This window comes from Sparus aurata, chromosome 21 (genome assembly GCF_900880675.1).
Source record: "Sparus aurata chromosome 21, fSpaAur1.1, whole genome shotgun sequence".
In the NCBI taxonomy this organism is placed as follows: Eukaryota; Metazoa; Chordata; class Actinopteri; order Spariformes; family Sparidae; genus Sparus; species Sparus aurata.
In genome coordinates, this window is record NC_044207.1 from 15405789 (window position 1) to 15426984 (window position 21196).

Below are 21196 nucleotides of genomic sequence, written 5' to 3' on the forward strand. Positions count from 1 at the left end.
ATCATGATTCCATTTATAAAAGCATTACAAGTGGAAAACATCCAAGGTGGTGTTGACTTCTTATAGGTGCTGTATATGCACATCACATGTGCTGTATAGGAGCAAGGTGGCTGAAAAGGGCACTGGCTGCACACCGACTCCTGCATTAATCCATCTGGAGGGTTGAGAGTCAATAAATACATCACATATATGAAAGAAATCTCAATTTATTCTTGATATAGGTTGATGTTTACATCTTTCCACACTGTATCGTTTCAGTCTTGTACATCCATTTCCTTTCAGCTTCAACCGTCATTTAATCTCTGAGTCTGAACATAGTGGAGGCAGGCATGTGACTCTAGTGTACAAACGCTCCCCTGTAGAAGTGCTGTTTCATTTGGAACCGGTTTTAACGAAGAGCTGCTGAGCGAGTTCAGCCGGCTCCAGCAGCCGTTTGACTGTCACTGTCTGCAGTGGAGGAAACCAGACAATATTTCTGCAACAAGGCTTTTCTTTAGTGAATCATCTTTTGTTATTATTTTGGGCAGTATACAAACGGCACGATGAAGACCTCAACCACCCTTTCATGAGTCAGATAGTTACGGATGAAATAAAGGAGCAAACGCAGAAAATATTAAAGGTGCACTTTGTAGTTTTGGGGAAGCAATTTGAGATCTTCAGTGACTGATTTTGTTATGCCTAAACAGACTAAACAAACACACTCTCTCTAAACAAACTGACCTTAAAGGACAACACAATCACATACTGCTTTACTTTGTTCACATGTGGTGGACCCTGCCACCTTTCTAGCTTCAAACAGTGTTCTGGGGACCTTATTTTCCTCTGAGAACAGCTTGTTTATTCAGTAACGAGAATTTTTTTTTCTAAGATTGTATCATTAAATATTAAAACCCAGTGCAACACTGTGGTGCATTTTTAATAGATTTTAGACAACAATGGAGCTCCACGGCACAGATGAATATGGGATGTTACGTAAAAGATACTGATGAATTAATTTTAACATAAAAAGTTATGTGCAATATAATGAAACGACTGAGTATAAAAATAAAGGGATCACTCTATAAAATACCCATCAAGTTGTAGCTTTTATTTTGCAGGGTGTAAGGTTGGTTGTTAAAACCCCAAATTTCAAGAGGAAATTCGGAGGAGGACTCGACTGCAGTGTCCTTAACGGCTGTTCATCAAACCTGCAGGAAACACTGATTCATGCAATCATTAACTTAACAAATGAAGCTGACAAAAAGGAAATTTACATGTGGAGCAGGATTGCATGTTAACAAAAAGCGACTCCCCGCGTTAGTTAGGCTGCGGCAGTAACAGCTATCTGGTGATTCTCTGATACAGATCTGATTCATGTGAAATTAGTCTGACCTATCGACCCCCCGACGCTCATCTGAGGCTGTTGTTATGCTATGATGCTGTGCTGCAGCGTGTCAGAGGAAAAATGTCACTGTAAGTTCCCATCTCCTGAGCCCTACCCAGCTGTTTCACCACAGGTGAATTTAAATGAGTGACTCAGCTCGCCTGACGTCTGAAGGAATAAATAGTTTCTTTAAAAAAGTGTGATAATGGATCTGAAATGAGGAACCTGCTGGTTCGGCAGACTGTGAGTTTTTTCAAGGTTAAAATTTAAATCAGGAGCAGGTTATTTGTCCAGTTGGCATTTTCGGGCCTGATGAGTAATTCTGTATTAGAATGTTTATTTTAAACTCAGTGTCTGGAAGTGGTTACGCTCCAATGTGAATAGCTCTGATATTGCACTTTTATAGTCTAACTTATAAATCTGAAAAAAGTTTTTACATAATGTTTTATTACAGGTTGAATCAGTGGACATCAGGACAAAGCTCAGTTTTGCTCCTTTTACTTGAAGGAACACTGATTTATTTCACCTTTATTTTACCAGAAAGTGCCACGAGATCAAAATCTCTTTTTTGAGGGAGACCTTGTCAAGATAGCACACCCTGACAAAGTTACAGAAATGTATACAATAGAGCAAGTCAAATTAAAGCGTATATGCTTTTTTGTCAGGAATTAGATGAAAAGATTGATGCAACTGTCATGTTTGTGAGATAAACAGGTAGCAGCTGGTTAGCTTAGCTCAGCATAAAGAACGGAAACAAATGAAAACTGCGAGCCTGGCTCTGTCTGAGGGTTACTAAACTCATCTACTTGCACTAATTAGTGTGTTATCGTTAGTTTGTTTATTCTGTACAAGAAGCAAAGTTAAAAACAACACATGGTGGTTTTTTATAGACACGTTTGTCAACTATTATTGCTTCCTTCCTAGAAACAGCTCGACAAAAACCCCACGAATAAAACAGCAAATTGTTGTTTTTTTTTAAAATAAAAATAGTTCATAAATTGCTGAACTGTTCCTTTACTTTGCAAAGTGAACAAAATTATCATTAGAAAAAAAACATCTATCAGTTTAAATCTGCATCTAAGTAACAATAGTGTCTCCATATGCACAGTTTTTCTCAATACCCAGGTTGAACCAGTTGCCTTTTCCTCCTTTATATGCACTGGTGACTATTCTCGCCCAGCCGTGTTCTCCCTGAAAACAAAACAACGACAGTATTATTCATTCTGCATGCGAAAAACTCAACGTCAGTGAAACGTCTTAAAAAACACTTTCCTGGGACGTTTCTGCTTAAGAGAGTGAATTCATGAGTATCGGAGTAGTAACTCGTGTCACTTTAAGCTGATGACTGATGTCAGACTGTCAACAGGCTGAGCAGGCGGGGAGCGGTGAAGATAAAAGAAGGGAAAAGACGAACCCAAAACTCTCCCCACGAGTTCCTGACGATCCAGTATTCGGTCCCGTCCTCTGCCACACCCCAGCCAGCCACAGATATGATGTGATTGGGCAGAGACAGCGGGTGAAACTCTGAGAAGATCCCTCCAGAATATTGCTCCAGGCTGTTGGTGGCCATCAGGGCACAACTGAAAGACGGAGGGAAGAGTTCCTGAAGTGTGAAATACACATCTCTTTCATCTTAGTCTCTTGTCACGTTGTTTTGTTCAATAAAATGTGGTAATGAATAATAGCCACTATTATTATGAGCTCAAATCAGTGTCAAAATCTGTAATTTTTGGGGCGGATTTATGTGGTTAACACAAGACCAAACTGAAATCTGCTGTCAGATGTTATAAAAAGCAAGAACAAACCCAGTGGAAGGGTGATTGGGTTGTGGGATAACAAATTACAAGCCTTGAGCTGGGTTTTATGGTCTTCGCCCTCTTGCTTTTTTGAGTCTAACGTGACCATTTTTGGACGAGAGGTTGGAGCAGGGGAGGAAACGCAGTGATACGCCTCTATCCTGATTCACAGTCGCCAAGGTAGCTTTTGCTTTTATAAAACGAACATCATGCTGTATTGAAGAAGACTCGAAATGAGAAACTGAGACCATAAACTCATTAGGAAACTGTCTACTGAGGTAATAAATCAGGTGAGAAGTAGACTCATTTTCTCATAGGCTTACATACAACATATTTCTTTTTGAAACCAGTGGTGTTGCCCCCTGCGGCCGCCCTGGAGGCTCTACATATATATATATATATATATATATATATATATATATCATATGAGGATTTTCAAATGTTTACAACGAGTGACTGACAGCTTCTGAAATACTTAATTTCACAACTTCATTCACTGTTATTTATGCCCATTTATTTTTAGATGAAAACGTTTTTTTTAAAAGTTTGGTCTAACACATCTGCAGGTATATTCCAAAAGCGCACAAAGACTTTCAAAGACCTTTTGAATACTGCATGGAATGAATTTAAAGACAATATAAAAGCTGTCAAAAAGCCAGAGCTTGAAAGACTAACTGCGAATGTGAGATGTTAAACTAGCGATGGACAGGACGAGGAGAAGAACATCAGCAAGTTGTTAAGTGACATAAACTTTCATTGTGCTCATTTAAGCAGATACGTAGTGAAATAGGTACGTCTATAAGATAAGCACATTAAGGCTTTAAATTCATATAATTTACTGTATTTTAAGATGTACCTGAGTGAAATAAAATAACGCTCGGCACTGTTACGTTTCTCCAAGGTTTTAAGAATGATTAAATATGTATCCACTAATAAAAGCTTCACTTTGATTGAAACCGGCTCTGTGTAAAGTTAAGGCTGAATCTCTCACTCCACACGGAGCGTGTAGGCGGATGGATGGTAAGAAGCGACCGGGGAGGAGGACTTGCTCTACCTGATGGGCCCGTTGGTGTAAATTTCAGCTTTCATCTTGTCTCTTCCAGAAACTTCCCCGTAGTCGCCCACTTTCCACACGGTGTAGTTCTTCACAACAGCACACGACTCAAAGAAGGAGCACGTACCACACTGGTTAAACTGCTCACACTCTGAAACAAATAGAGATTATTCATGATGATTTACAGAGCAACAGACCAAGAACCACTTCGGTGGCAGTTCCCACTACAAACGGTGTCTCCGGGACCGCTGATGATACACACACACTCAAAAGGTGACAACATTTTACACTGCAGGTAAACTTAAGTTGTCATTTTGCAATATTAAAAATCTAGGGCATTTAGCAGACGCTTTTGTCCAAAGCGACTCACAGTAATTCATACATGCATTCATACACTGGCATGGCGGTGGCTGCCATGCAAGGTGCCGACCAGCACATCAGGAGCAGTTTTTGGGTACGGCATCTTGCCAGAGGACACTTCAACATGCAGACCAGGGGAATCGAACCAGCGACCTCCCGATCACAAGATGCTGGCTCTACCCCGGAGCCACAGCCGCCCAATATAACAACACTTCTCTAGACTCAATCTTTTATGTATGTTTTTCCACTTAAATACATATATAATAGACGGCACAGAAAATGTGACTGTTCATCATCATACTCCAAACTCATACTGTGTACGCTGCTACAACAGCGTCCACTATTGTGTCCACATGATTTTGAAACCTTGCGGAAGGAATTAGCTCCCATTCAGCCTGAAGAACATCATTAAGGTTAGTCACACTGATCTTGTTTGATAATGTCTGGCTTGTAGTCTGCTCTCCTCGTGTTGGATCATGGAGTTCAGGTCTGGGTTCTGTTTCAAGTTCTTCCACATCGACCGGTGAAAACTATTTCTTAATGGACCTCGCTTTGTCCACGAGGGGATTTTCATTTTCAGCCATGAACTGTTTGCACAAAACTGGAAGCAAACTCTTGCCTTTAATATCATTGTATGCTTAAGCATTAACATTTTCTGTAACTGGAACACAGCCAGGGTGTCCACATACGTTTGGCCATAAAGTGCAAGTTTAACAGCAGTCCGCAACCAAACAAAGTAGAGTTTTTACTTTGGTTTTTGGCTTGGTAGTTGTTGCAGGTTTCATCGGGAATGCCCCTCTTGTGTGCGTAGGCGTAGACTCTCAGGTGATCTCCTCCATAGCAAGAGCCCGCCCCACCGCAGTCGATCACGTTCTGGACTGACAGGTAGGCTGACGGCCACGTTCCTCCACGCTTGATGTTGATACGGTCTCGAGGGAAAGAAGAACAATAACACCTATCAGCATGTTGAAATGGTTCCTCATAAAACAAACTAAGATCTTTATAAAACATTTAAATACAGACACACAGTCAACAGGAATCCATCCCTTTACTCATATCTTCTTTCCTCCCTCCTCCACCCATCCCTCTCTCTGTTGCCATGGTTACCGGCTAGTGCACTGGTGGCTCCCATGGCCCAGCAGGACCCACAGTACTGGGGGATGTGCTGGTTCCGTGTGACGCTCACAAAATTCTTCCCATTGATGTTCCTCCAGTCCCAGGACGAAGGAAGGTCCGACACCTTCACATACTCGTGTGGGCGAGGCTGCGTCCTGAAAAAAAAAGTACAGGATGAGGCTCGCGTTTCGCCGCGATCGTTAATATTAAGATGAGTCTCTTTTTTTTAATCCTTGTGTTTAAAAGAATGACAATAAATCAACCTTGTAGCCTCTTAAGGAAAAAAATAGTTATATTGTAATAAATATATAAAAATTCAGTTATAAAAATCTGTTATGTTACAGATACACAACACACAGACGTTTAATCTAATTCATTTTACTTGAGTACCCTTAACGGCCAAGTTTAGTACAATTACAGCTAATCAGCCACACATTATCTGAAGGGCTTAATAATAATAAATTGGTCTAAGCACATCACTTATTATTACGGGGTTAACTAATATGGCTATTTCAGGGCTGATACCAATTATTAGAAATCAAGGAGACTGATAACCAATATCTGGGACTGATATTCATTTGCAGGTAAAATGAAACCCTTTGTGTTAAAATTTTGAACAGCAAGTATAATTTACTCAAGTACAATTTTGAGGTACTTTACTTGAGTATTTTAATTTTCTGCTACTTTATACTTCCTCTCCACAACATTATCTTGATAAATCTAGTTACTGATACTTTGCTGATTCGGTTTATTCAGTGTTTATAGGCTATCATAATTAGATAGATAGATAGATAGATAAATAGATAGATAGATAGATAGATACTTTATTTATCCCGAGGGAAATTCAATTATTGTGATGTTACCAATCAGATAGTGTTGTGGGCGGGACACTGTGTGAAAGGATGCTGCATCAGAGCCAAAGTATTACATTTTGAAATCAGTTCATTTTTATCAGTAATCGGACAGATGATGACAGATAATCGGAAAATGCTGAATATTGCCAGACATGCAGAGAAGGCATCAAAAATCATTCAAGTAGGTGCCTCTGTGAATCAGTAAGTCCGCTACAAATCCTTTTAACACTGCAACTGTTTATGATGGCCCAAATGTATATATATACATATATATATATATATATATATATATATATATATGTATATATATATATATATATATATATATATATATATATATATGATTTACTAAATGAGAACTTAAGAGATATTAATGATAGAAAAATACTGTGCTGTGGTTCATTATTTCACATTTCACTGTGTGAAATTGTCACAAAGATACCCGAAGAAAAATTATTAATATTATAACATAGTAAAAGTAAAGAAAACAAACCCAAAGTTAATGTCATGTCATTTTCCATGATGTACACTACTCAGAGTTAGTTATGGATGTTGGGATATTTTAGTGTTTCACTTGATCGATTATTCTGAGACATATCTGAATTTTTATTTTGTGTTTTGTGCCACATTTAATTTTGCTTTGATCACATACCCGTGCACATGAATATATATGCACCCATTATTCCAACATCCCTAACTCATTCTTAGTAGTTTATGAGTTATAACAAAGTAAACTTCAGCATTAACCTCTGTTACCACACCAGGGTGACTCATATAACATAAATATAAATATAAATTCACTACTCAATACAATACGAGCCTTTACAAGAGGTGAGGAATATTTAAAAGGCGTATGTTCACGAACAATCATGTCGTCTGTAGTCAGACATGAATTCAAAGAGAGTAACGTCAAATCTCAGCTGCAGAGTGACGTCGGCTCAGTCGGAGGTAAACAACGAGCCCAAATCATTAAACTGTCGCTGTCAGTGGAAGATGCTCTAGTCCTCGTCACTTACTTGACATAGTCTGATGTGTCGTCTCTGATGGGCTTGTAACAAGGCTCAGATAAGAGTCTGGAGGAGATGGTGTGAATAGAAACTAATACTAAACAAAGCAGCAGCGGCACAGTCTCTGAAGGCGCCATCTTGGCTCCGCTCTGCCATCTGACGCACGCACGTACGCACACAGCGCCCCCTGCCGGCTCCTGTTGCCATGACACCCTCCTGCTGAGTCTACAGATGTTGTCATGTCCGTAGCTTTTGTAGACAAAGTGCACAGTCTCTCAGCTTTTCTGGACTGGGAAATATCCCATTATATATATCATATTATCTCAGTATAATTATATACATATCGATACCAATAGAATACTTGTTATTATAATCTCAATATATTTCAAATGTCCGTATATATTGTGTTTTTAGGCTTCGAATTTTGTCTACTCTCTTAACCTTAATCTATTTTTTGTTACTATCCAGATAATAGCACTCAAGAGTATGTGATCAACGTCATCATAGTAGATGCAAATGTTTTCTTCACAAACAGAATCGCTTCCCAACATTTCTAAACTCACCTCTTTAATCAGATAATAAAGAAAGTGTGTGAGGAATTTTGAAACCTTTTTTTTTTCTTCTTTTTACCATGAAACCGTCTAATGACGTCTGTATTGGTCCATATATTGTATCTGTCTGTCTGTCTGTCTGTCTATTTTCTCTGTTTAATTTTCATCTAATGTTATGTTATGTTCTGTACATGTATTTGTTTGTATTCTCCTTGTGTGATGTCCTCATATAGCTTTATTTTTGCTTGCATTTGTTTGACGTATCCATACTGTTTGGTCTACCTCAATTCTTTAGGAACTGAACTCCATCAAAAGCTGCTGAGTACCATACTGAGTTGTAAAATTCAACAGTGTTGGAATATTGATATTGACACATCAAAATAATAATAATATGATATACATATGACAATATCATCTGTTTTTGGCCATAGCTATGCATCTTTAGTTCATCTTGTGTCCTCAGTAATATTATTCCTTTTGTCTGTCTTTTTCACAGTACTCTCCAGACTCTCTCTTCACCCTTCAACACTTGTACTTTGGGTCCAAAAAAGAGACAAAACACAGAAAACAAAGTTAAAGATGAATCTCCCTTACATTTTCTTAAACCAAAAATTCTATAGGTATTGCAATAATAATTGCTTTGTGAATTTGTTATGCCACAATGATCACGTGGTGAGTATGCGACATTGTGACAGCCTTGATTTCATGAGCTTCAGGAATGTGAGGTTTGACTGCCTGTTTCTTCTTATTCTAATTTCTACGTATTTCTTGATCATTTTGAGGTTTGTACTATACTGAGCATTGCGAAGGTGTCACTTTCGGCTCTGGGTAATTGTGACGCCCCTTCAAGGAAAATAATAATAATAGTAAGTCCTTAATAAAATATATACAATCAGCTCCGCTTCACCCAACTACAACATCCTGCTTTTATATCAATGCACCGGTAATAATCAGTAGATACACATTTAAAACATAGTACTTACTTTGTAGATAACGTTAAAAAATTAGGTGTCTCCTCTGTACTGTGTGAATCATTCCACCCATTGAAATACTGCTTACCGTTGGTGTTAATCCAACATGTCCATGAGTGACTTCCGTAAGTATACAACTTTTTTCTTGCCTCTACTGCACAAAAGAATAGACATAATTCATAAAGTCTTGAAATTTCTTGGAAACAAATAGCTTTTGAATTTGGCACGCACAACTTTAATCTTTCTGCATATATCTGTAAAGACATCAATACTTTGACGCTCCCAAAACATTTAAAATCAATGTTTGATGGCTTTACTGTCAGTAACAAAGTTGACGAGCTCATACACGGTTTTCCTCCATTTGTTTTATCATTTGTATTGTTTCAAGCACTTTATTACCTCCTATAGTGCCTCTCCTGATGACTCTTTCTGCCCTCCCACACAGTGATCAATAAATGAAACTCTCTTGAATTAAAAAATGGGGGCAAATTTTGCAGGCTCAGCAGGAAACTTTTAAACAGTGTACTCCGTTCAGTTACAATCACATTACGCCTAATGCAGGGCCTGATGGTTGGTCGAGGTTTTCATGGATAATACGCAGCGCTTAACCCAGTTATCGTATCAAGGTCCGAGTGTTTTATGAGAGAGAAGCACTGGTGTTTGTGCCTGTGATGATTAAAACCAGAATCAGATTAGACGTGCATTAGGAGGCTAATGAACCTTCAACAGGAACACAAGATAAATCACTCAGCGGCTGTCATCTGTTGTGCGATACATCTTCAGTTTGTGGTCTTTTCTCTCCTCATGATGATGACGCTGAGCTGCCATACTGTTAAAGCTGCACAGCAGTAAGAAAAAGATGATGCTCGTGTGTCGATGGTGTGTAGAAATGAAAAAACAAAAACCAAACAGAAACAAAACAAAACAAAATCAAAGTGACACTCTGCTTTAAAGGGAAAAAGTCCTAAAATGCAGTACTCAAGTATACTAGGGTACACATTTCAGGCACTTGTACTTTATATGAGTATTTTCTTTTCATGGCTCTACATGTCAGAGGGAAATATTGTACTTTTTTACTCCAGTACAAATACAGAGCTTGACATTTTTAAGCAACAAAAGTGAGTATTTTTAGAATGACTTTGGGACATTTTGCAGCCATTTGTGTGGCGACAAAAAACAGATCTTTTAACCAACACCATGATTTATTCCTAACCCAAACCAAGTGGATTTGGTGCCCAAACCTAACCAGACCTCAATCCCAGCGTGTTATAAATAAGACTGAGTGATTTGTACAATGCCAACACGTACAGAACTCTGCCAAAAGGGTTCGCCATGCAAGTCAGGATGATTCAACATCTGGAGATGATCACAACATGTTACACATCCAGTGGATGTTTAGATGTTTCACAGGATGAGAGAAAATGTTGACCTGCAGGTGACGGTTATGATTTTATCTTTTAATTATTTACATTTACATTTTAGGGCATTTATCAGACCAGAGCAACTTACATCCATTCATACACTGATGGCGGTGGCTGCCATGCAATGTGCTGACCAGCACATCAGGAGCACTTGGACATGCAGATAAGGGGAATCAAACAAGCGACCTTCTGATAACAAGAGGCTGGCTCTACACCTGAGGCCACAGCCACCCTATATGTCCTAATTATGGCTTGTGGCTAAATCATAAATTTGACTTTTATCTTATAGTTTTGACTTTTTTTGAACTCATCATAACTTGTTATCCCTATGTTGTGACTTAGTATCACAAAATTCCAATTTTGATAACAATAACCTTCTATAACAATAACTCCCTCTGATAATTATGACTTTTTATTCAAATAATTTTGATTTTTCCTCTCCCATCTGTTTACTCTGGCTTACAATAGGGATATTTTCTTTTCATCAAGCTTATTCTATTTATTCATTGACAGAAGTTGACTTCCTTACTATTCACAGAGCAGCTAGTGAGATGTGTTTCTGTCTGGACTGTAGAGCGAGGTTTCCCCTCTCGCCGCTTAACTGTCATTCCGCACACAACGAGCATTTCCTGCCTCAGTTATAGATATGATAACGGGCTTTTGGAAAGGCGAGACAAATGGAAAGAGTTCAAATTATTTAAGTTTAATGACTGTACGATTGCCTTGTCATCTGAACAGCCTTAGAAGCTTATCTTATTTTTCCAGCTGAAGAAGCATAATGGCATTCATTAACTGAATTGCAGACATGTTTAGTGGTGTCATCAAAGCTTATATCGCCTCAGCATTAGCCGGCAGGAAGATGCTCATGATAATGCGCACATCCAGGATGTCGGCCTCCTCATAAAGGACCTGTTGAGAGATGTCTCTGTATCATCGCATTACATCCTGTTTTTATTTAGATTTACAGCACTCAGATAGAAGAGCAGCCTTATGCTACAGCGCCATGTCTTAGTGGGGGTTGTTTGTGCCTCCAAAGAAGTCTCAAAGCAGGGAAGAGCTCAGCTTCTAACACAGTAGCTATGACCTAAGAGGTCAAGGGTCATCGGGACTTCATTCCTCTGGCCCTGCCGCAGACAACAGCCTCTGTGTTTCATGACACAATGGACTTCTTAAGAGGAGGCGGCAGGGTCTGCTCTCAGAGAAAACACACGAGTAAGGGACTTGATGAGGAGGAGCGCTGTTGAAGATTAAAGTAAAGCTTGTGTTGTTAAGATCGAGAAATTGGCAACTTTTCAGCCCAGAGTTAGAGCTGTTCTCTCAGTTACCGTCTTAAATCTTCGTCCAGTGGCCAGGGTTGCGCTTGTTCGGTGAAGCTTTAGCATGCAGAATAATAAATGATTTGAGGTCAGGTACTGCTTCTGGGAACAACCTCCCTGTCCTCACTGTCACATAAATCATCATTTTCTGATGTTCAGAGTCATGATCCAGTGTTTGCTCTGTGGTGAAGCGCTGTTCATATTTTCCTGGTACCTATGTTGGCTCAGCCTCTCTCAGTGACCTGTACTTGTGATTTTATACATTTCTCAGAGTGACCTCGATTGTTGGCATGAATACACTGTGTGCGGCCGTTTGAGAGAGATCAGCAGACTGATGGAATACTAAGATCTAACGGGTAAAAAGGCAGTAACACAGGCTTCGAGAGCGTATATTCACGCTGATGGTCTTGTGCTCTTATGTAGGTCAAATAGCGACGTCAGTATTCAATTGGTAGTGTTTCATAACTTCTTTGTTGCATGCTAAAGCAGCATTTTAATGTTGCAGCTGCTCTATGCTGAGCAAATCTAACATTTTCCTTTGAAAATACTTTCCATAACCTTGTCTGAGCGTCTCAGTACAATAATCGTACATCAGAAAATAAACATTTGGTCTTTTATTTCAAAGTGACTGGCACCAAAACCTCACATATCTTTTGATTTTGTGACACTAATCACGTTACTGACGGACCAGACATATGTTAGACATGCAATGAAAATAATAGTAGCACAGTTGTACACTGGAAAAAGCCCCATCCATCATAGATGACACAACACACCTCCACTACACTGAGTCTGAGTTGCCACCTTCAGGGCGACGATGTTTGGGGGTGCCCAAAATTAAAAGTGGAATTGCACACTGTAAAAATACTCAGTTACAAGTGTGAAATTTTTATTAAAATCTACCTAGATTATCAAAAGTGAAAGCACCCAATCCAGAAAAATGACCCATGTGACTGTAATTCTGCTATTATAACATCGCATTATTATTACTTAGCAAGAGTATAATTTTACTGTTACAGGTGCTCATATCTCACCATTTTATTTAGGCTTACAACTAGTGATTGCTTTCATTATGGATTAATCTGCTGATTATTTTAACGATCATTGATCATTTGTTTGGTTTGTCCAACTAAGCTTTTTGCATTTTAATTGTGATTATCGTTGCCACCAATCATTTTTCTGTTGAGCAACTAATTCATTTATCAGCAAATTAAGCTGTATTTTCATGAACTGTCACATAGTTAAAGGTGCATTATGTAGTTTTGAGGATACACTTCAATCTGAAGAAAAAAACTAATTGACATTTAACCAATATAGCTGAAACTATTTATGTAGCGCGCAGATCACAGACCAAACCACAGGAGCTTAAATCACATGTGTGCACTTAAAAGGCTCAAACACCATCCAAACTGGAGTATTTAGGTTTTAATATGACGGCAGCGATGTACAGTATATCTGTCTGAATTCCTGAAGAGGCGATCTGCCTGAATCCACCACATAAAGACACTAAAAAGCCCACTTAAGCAGAGGCACCTTTAGAGTGCGCGGAAAGTGCATCCATGTAAATATTGAACGGACACACAGTTTGGATTTCACTCATGGGTCGATACTGAAGCAATCTGGAAGTTAATCTCATTTGCACTTTGTGTTCTTCTTGGCAGAAGCCGCTGCAGGCCGGCAGTGTGGGATCTCTACTCAAATTACAACAAATTCAGCATTTAGAAAGATTTCATTTGGAGATCCACATGAATATTTAGGCAGGCAGAGGTTCTGTGCTGTTGCATGCATATTTTCGCCCACTTTTTGCAAGAATTGGACAATTTTTGAAGAAGAATCAATGTGCTATTGAGGACTGTGTAATATGGACCAGCTGAAAGCTCCAGAAAAAGTTATTACAGTAGTTTTGTCAGCTGTTTCTCACTAGTGACGGCTTTTTTTCACATGGCTCATCAAATATCTTGTTTTGCTTCGGAAGCTCAGGACAAGCAAACCAGTTCATATTCTACAGATCTAATGAATTAATCTGGCAGTGTTCTCGCAAGCAGCTCCGTCATCTCCACATAAATATTCGCCCAAAGATAATAAATTCCAAAAAATAATCATCAATCAAAGTTTCTCAACTTGTCAAAAACTGAGCCATTGGGATTGTAGGTCATTGTTTGGTCATCCGGAAGTGTCCATTTTTGACGAGTTGGGAATGAGACTCAAAAATCAATCATTCTTACAGATAGCACCCTTCGGCAGTGCAGTTTTCTTCACAAGGTCCATTTGGAGGGCCTCAAAGAACAAGGACCCGATGATGAGCAGCATCAATGATTCCTGTCGCTGTGATCATAATTCAGACATTAACGTGGGGCAGGTAAGCAGGATCAACTGACTTGAAGCGACACTGTGTGTCGTGCAAGACTGTTGTGTCCATTTGGCGAAGGGAGCTTATCAATAACTCCCCCTCTCAAGAATCGGATGAATAATGGATCAAAGGCGAAAGTTACTTAAGATTCACATCCATCTGCGGGGATTAGATCAGCAGGTCCGGACTTCAAACGGCAGAAACAAATCGAGGGCTGACATGTTTTGAGGTTGCTTATTGATTATGGCTGGCTGCAGTTCAGGGCCTCGCGGGTGACTCTCTGGCTGCTCCCACATCAGTGGCTCTGGATTTCCAGGGAAACGTGATGCTTCAGAGGCTGTCAGCGAGCACGTTGGTCCCCCGACGTCAGCTTTTCCCCGCTGCTGTTTATTTTTCTGACTTTCACAAACCGAATCCACGTTGGTGATTAGGCCAAGCGGTGATTCATCACATCACAAGCACGACCTTTGCTGCTTCAAGTGCCCCGTGTTTCAAACACGGAGGTCGAGGTGGGTCATTTGGCTCGGTCCTGAAAGCTCCCATCATACCTAGCTTTCATCCCTCCTAATGCACTTCAGAGGAGGCAACAGCATGGATCATTTTCTTGTCGATATCGTCGTTAAATATATCAAAGCACGTATGATTGATTGGTTTTAATCGTGGCTTCTGCATATTAGTGCTTCATCCGCCGCACAACAAATAAACATGAGGTCAGCGCTCCTTCACTTGTTCTTGAGTGCAGTTTCTTTTTATAGTGGTGATGAATAACAAAAGTGTCTGATATCTGCAAACAAGGGAAAATCTGCTTGAGTAAAATAAGCATTTCTATACACCCTGAGCTACATTATTTCTACGTTAAATGCTGTGACTAAATTTGAACTCCATTTTTACTCTTTGCTGCAATCAGAACTATCATAATTTGTCTTAAATCGGATCAAGCAGGGAGGAAGATTATGTGTCATAAATAAGCATACAACGTTGATGAATAGCTTTAATGAAATTGGACTTCAGAAACAAGAAAAAAAAATCATATTCAGACTTTCTCAGACATTTCTGTGTATCTTGGCACAAGTGTCTCTCTCCATTAATTTAAAACTAAGCTGAAATAAATGTTATGAGTCACCTCAAGTGCTTACTGTATACAGTGGAGCTTTAGGTTCTTGTGACTCATTAATGACTCGAACCAAAAAATTAGTGGGATAACATGATGAATGCAGGTGTTACACAAGTAACACATTACTGTGTGACAAGAATAAGACATTTTCTGAGCCTGCACTCAGGCACAGTGGTGCTTTGTGCTAAAAGCTAATGGTAAATTTTATGTTGTGACAACACTGAGCTTATCGTCTGTTTAGGTACAGGCACAAAAAACACTTAATAAGGGTTCGAGGCAGACCATGTTTTGGCCGACCTCGTTCTATCACCACTAACACAGCTGGAAAATGATAAATCAACTTTGTGTGGCATTTCCACAGCCCTCTACTGACGGCTCAAAGCACTTCACAACACTTGTCACATTCAAACACACATTCATACACTGACGGTGGAGGCTGCCATGCAAGGTTCTGACCTGCTCATCAGGAGCGATTTATGGTTCAGTATCTTGCTCAAGGATGCTTCTGGACGACCCGCTCTACCTCCTGAGCTACAGCTGCCTATGTTTTTTTTCTGTAGTCTCTTTAAAAAAAATCCCCGTGGTGGGGTTTGGTGCTAACAAATGGTGAAACACCATCTCAAACATTGGTCGTGGTCTTGCCCAGCTCTCATGGCACCACCTCCCCTCAGCTCATGAGGCTGAATCACAAGTAAGACTATCTTGTCATTCACCTCTCGCCCTGCTCCCTCCACCCACCTGACCATGGGTCATTTCATTTTCTCCCTCTCCATTTAACCAACCAGATTCAGCCACAAATGCTGTCAGCCAATCATGACTCTGCTGTCAAACTTTAAAACTCTGCTGCTGTCATTTCAGGCCATCGTGCGACCCCCTTTTACTCCATTCTCCTCCAGCTCCTCATATCCAGCCGCGAGGTTCAGCTCACCAAAATCAACTCCTCTGTCATTAGTTCTCCACCACCAGCTCAATCAGGGGATTTCCTGTTCTACATGCCGCTTCATCAGCTCCCCAATTATTACTACATCTCAATCAAGCCGAACCACGAAAGACTTTAACATTCTCTATTTTAAACATTGCAATACATCGTTATGTTCACTCGAAGAGTTATGTGAACGAGACGTGACACGTATTGTCGGAATGTTGATATGACATGTATGATGTGTACAAAAGTGATGAAGATCTGTGGTTTACAGAGCCGTAAAATACAAACATTTTATTCTGGTGATTCTGGCTGTAAACACAAACATTCAGATTTGTCTTCCGGGAACACAGTGTCTTCACCAAACCTCATGGCTTTGAGGGCCATGGATGGGTGCACAAGCATGTCATGGCATCTATTGCCATGATCAACATTTAATACCCAGATTTCTATGATTTTATTTCTGTGTTGTATGTGATCTCCTTGTAAAGCACTTTGGTCAGTGTTTGTTGTGCTCCTGAAATAAACTTGTCCCGACTTGCCACTTATCACCTGGCTGAAGGAGACGTATTTCTTCACGTCGGCCTGCCTGTTGTCTGTAAGTTCAGAGGTCAGCCTGGAGCAGGGCAGGAGCCACGCAGCCAAAAGAGTTTCAGGACACCTCAGCAGCTGCCACAGCTCGGCACGTCATCCCGGTGACAACAAACACCAACAATGATGCAAATCAATTTATGTGTCCCCAACGACAGACTTGAGCACTGTGGGGCTGGAATCACGATACACATCTGTTTACTCAGCATAACTGGATTAAATGTAATCAGGGCAGATGTTGTTGCTACAGCGTTCTTACTTATTCCGAGAAGTGAACATATTTTGGAAAAATACTTCTTTCCTGCCTGCAAGGAGAAATCTGACAGGCCTGTTTTGTGGTAACAGGGATTAGATTGGTGGGTGTGCTGATGTGTGCAGGATGGTGTCACGCCAGTAGGCGTCGCTGTTTTCTCTCCGATGAAACAGCTGGACAGCAGACCTGAGGGGATGTAATGATCAGTGAAAGTCTCAGGACATGTGTGGAAGTGGTCCTGCTTTCGTAAAGTTGATACATTTAAAGATACCGACTACAAAATTAATTATTTCTTTGTGATATCAAACAAAATCAGCTGTTTTTTGGACACCTAATCTTTTAGATCTCGTTTTATTTGTAGACATCTCTTGTCCCACCTCTTGCTCCCAATTATCAAAGGGGGCTGGGCCGGTTGCCAGATCGAAGACTTCTGGTTGGCTGAGTGAGGAGTCAATCAAAGTCTCGTCCTGGTAGCCTCCTGTTGGCGAACACAATCCAGACCAGAAGTGAGAAAGTCAAATTTCAGCAGGAGGACAGAACGGGGAGGCTGAGTTATCCGGTTACTCTGGGTGTTCCTGTCGAGCCTCACAGAAAAGAAGTGACATCAGATCTTTACACGTACTTTGAAGGTTTCTCTTAAATGTGTTTTTATTAGTTTAAAAAAAAAGGAGGTTAATTGGACTTGAGGACTTGTTGGCTTCTTTCCTACGGCACATTTACGCGCCGTGCCAGCGCCAGCTGTCTGCGCACCTGAGTCGGTTGCTCCATTTGCGCGGCGTCAGCATGACTTACTAAACTATCACGGTGTACAGCACTGACCGGTGACATGCCTGTCGTGGTGAACTTCGCTAAATGCGCAATCTCTCACTGTGGAATAACCAGCAGAGTCCAGGTGTCATCAGGGGGAGCTGATGTGGCCGAGCGGACGAGCGCACCAGTCGGGATTTGACAGAGCGCAGGAGTTTGGGATGCACCAGAAGCCTTAGAGAGACAATCGTCGGCTGCTTTTACCTGGACTGAACAGAGCCATGGCCTCTGAGGTGGTGTGCGGGCTGGTCTTCAGGTTACTGCTGCCAATGTGTCTAGCAGCTGGTGAGTGTTTCTTTTTCTTTAATCCTCACTTTTTACGCATCTTTAATGGCCTATAACTGATCAGTTAATCAAATAACCTAGTCGTATATCTAGTAGTTTGTCTGATATCATCTTATAAATCGGTTCATTGTATGATGTTGATGTGACGTTTAAGGAAGCTTGTGTCTTATATTTTCCACTGTGACTGTCTTTTTTTCCCTTTTATTTGGCACTCGTAAAAATCTGTGATATTAGCTTAAAATCTAAAAACCTAAAGCACAATAATACAAAATCTGAAGTGTGATGAGCAGAAATCAAATGCATGGTGGTGACTGACCTCATGATGCTGGAGGTCAACACTGCATCCCTCATCCCTGCTCAGCCCAAACTAAAGCAATAGGCTGCACAGCTACACACACACACCAGCCATTATTTATCAATTACAAAGCAGAGCAGCGGTGTACCAGGACAGGTTTCCACCTGGCTGTAACCTTTTATTGGATCTGGTGAAGGGAAAAAAAACACAGCTGACAACAGTGTCCAGCCTCTGCCTCGAGGAGCTCCTGTGGTTTGCACACTGTTAATGTTCAAAAACAGACAAATTAAGAGCAACTTCTTTCTCTTTGTTTTGAGAGGTAAACATAAAATAATACACATTTTAACCAGGTTATTTGATTATAATCAGAATAAAAACAGAAACTGATCCTTAGATTGTAATTGAACTGTATAATGTTTGTTGTCATGGTATTACAAATTCATTTCTGAGGTTTCATTGTGAATTTTTTTTACTTATTGCCTATTAATGAATCATCATCATCATCGTGTTGACTGGACTTTCATTAGATGTCTGTGGTGACAGTACTGTTAATTAACATTACTTTGCCTTGACAGTGTCGGAGCCTCGCGTCTTGAGTTGCACATTCTTCCCACTTTAGTCAGCGGTGGAGTTTTTTTTGGACTGTTTACAGCATTTATAACTTTGTTAAGAAAAGTGCCCTGCCACGTTTTGTTCGATTCACTCTTTTGCTATGCGGACTTCACAAGAAGACTCAAACCTGGCTGCTTATTTTGGACTTCTTAAAGTCTTCAGCGCTCAGATATGAGTTTGACACACTTGAACTCTGGATACAGAGTTTGCAGAGCTTGAGGTATGATCACACAGACTCCATTAAATGCAGTTTTAATTCTGTGGTAGGCCACAAGTGGAACATGATTAACGTCTAACTGCCACTGTGGTTCCACTGTGGTATCTGCGCGAGACTTACACTGAGGTACTTTAACGATAACAGCATGCTTTCTATAGATAAGACCCACTCAGTCCCACCATAATGCATCGCTTGACAGCCCGACGCCCCCCTTTATTTCCAAAAGCAATCGCGAGGCCATGCATTGTCTCCATTAATTCGTGGAAAGTCGTTTTAACAGTATGAATTAATAATGCGGTTGCGAGGGAGAGAAGAATTGCCTTCCCCTTTTATCGTAAACATACCTTTAATATTTGATGTTTTTTCAAAGTGCAAATGGGCACTTGTCATTCAGCGCAGTTGTACACAGTACCTGACGGGAGGAAGGAAATGTAAAGTGGAAAGTAAAAGGGAGGTGTAGTGGACCAGACGGCGTGAGGGGATGAGAGAATGTATTTCTGTCGGCAGCGTCGTCAGATCAGGGGCTGTCTTCACGTTAGTATTTCTGTTTAACAGGCAAAGATCTCATAGTAATTAGAACTGAACGGGATCGGTGTCAATCAATAAACGTCGACTCATCAGGTCGCAGACATGTAAAGCAGATTGTTATTTTTTCTTTGGAAGATTATATGTTTTATCTATGTGTCTTGGCTCTCTTGTCACGTGTTTTGGGGGCAAAACAGAACGATAAGTGTATTTTTTGGCCTCTCAGAACAGTGAGGAAACACACTGCAGCCCGGCAGACGTAAGCCGACCGCAAACGCCAACATCACCTGTACTGCATATTTTCAGAAGTGTAATATATGTTGCACCCTGTCGCTTTTCTCGTGTCCTAGTGAAAGACCTGTCTGCTGACGTTACATAGTCTGTGTTTCCTGTTGGCCATCTGACAGCACCTCTATTGAAAAGCATTGAACCGCTGGGCCCCGTGTGTACACAGTCCCCCTACCACACACACGCACACACACACACACACACACAACACGCATCTTGCACACACAGCTACAGTGTCGCTGATCAAACAGACCGCTGTTTACATGTTTACTGTTACTGGCAGAGTTTGGAGTGTGAGCGTGATTATGAGCGTGCACTTGCACTGATGTCCGATCTGATACTATCAAGCCTGTGGCGCGAATGTGCGGACAAAGCGGCAGGTCAGCCGTGGCGAGGAGGTCACGGTGCATCGGAATAAAGTACGACACTGAAGCAAACAGCGGATGAGGGCCACAGACAAGACGCTTAGCTGCTGTGAGCATCACTGGAATCAGGCAGACACAGTCGGCTACCACCACGAAGTGTAATAATAACGCTTTTATATATCTTCATCTCAACAGTAACCAAACTCAATTAAAGTGTGTAAATCGAGCAGAAACAGAGCAGCACACCCAGTTCTGGTGCTGTTAGTTTAGTTTAAATCAAAGGTTGTGTGAAGAAAAACAAGCTTTTTGACTTTAGCTATAATTTGTTCACCATTGTTTAACCTCAAGCTATTAAACGCGCCTCTGCCGTCCAATTGATAAAGTTGAGCTGAGTTGAACAGACAAAATACTAAAAAGTTGTGGTAGGGGTAAAAAAAAATTATAATAAAGAAATGATAATAATAATCCAAATGTAATTGAAGACAAAGAAGAACCAGAAAGCATTTGTTAAGTGCTTCACTTTAACTCACTTTGCTGGTTTAGTCCGTGAACCAATCAAGACTGTTTTAGGCTGTGAAAGAAAAACAAATGTAATGAACAAGTTTTGTGTTCAATAAAAACTCCATTAAAGTTTGGAAATCAAGCCGAGACAGAAAGTTTCCTCCTCGGAAATATGGAAGAAAACTGGTTCTGGTGTTGTAAGTTTAGTTAGAATCCAAGGTTGGTAAAGGAAACAAGCTTTTTGACTTTGGTTAGTGTTTTT

At 40.4% G+C, this 21196-nt stretch overlaps 2 protein-coding genes across 2 annotated transcripts in view; one reads left to right on the forward strand and one right to left on the reverse strand.

Annotated features, from left to right (window-relative positions):
- Nucleotides 1-188: 188 nt before the first annotated feature.
- On the reverse strand, nt 189-7723 carry LOC115573294 (cathepsin Z). The gene is made up of 6 exons (XM_030404023.1): nt 7560-7723; nt 5681-5844; nt 5323-5502; nt 4214-4364; nt 2778-2943; nt 189-2554 (listed from the first exon to the last, which is right to left on the reverse strand). The coding sequence occupies exons 1-6, from the start codon at nt 7685-7687 to the stop codon at nt 2441-2443; spliced, it is 903 nt and encodes a 300-aa protein (XP_030259883.1). The 5' UTR covers nt 7688-7723; the 3' UTR covers nt 189-2440.
- Nucleotides 7724-17554: 9831 nt separating this feature from the next.
- piezo2b (piezo-type mechanosensitive ion channel component 2b) overlaps nt 17555-21196 on the forward strand; it is an 88937-nt gene continuing 85295 nt past the window's right edge. Inside the window, exon 1 of the mRNA XM_030402702.1 lies at nt 17555-18131. Coding sequence (XP_030258562.1) covers nt 18068-18131 — 64 coding nt within the window. The 5' untranslated portion in view covers nt 17555-18067. The remainder of the gene's footprint in view (nt 18132-21196) is intronic.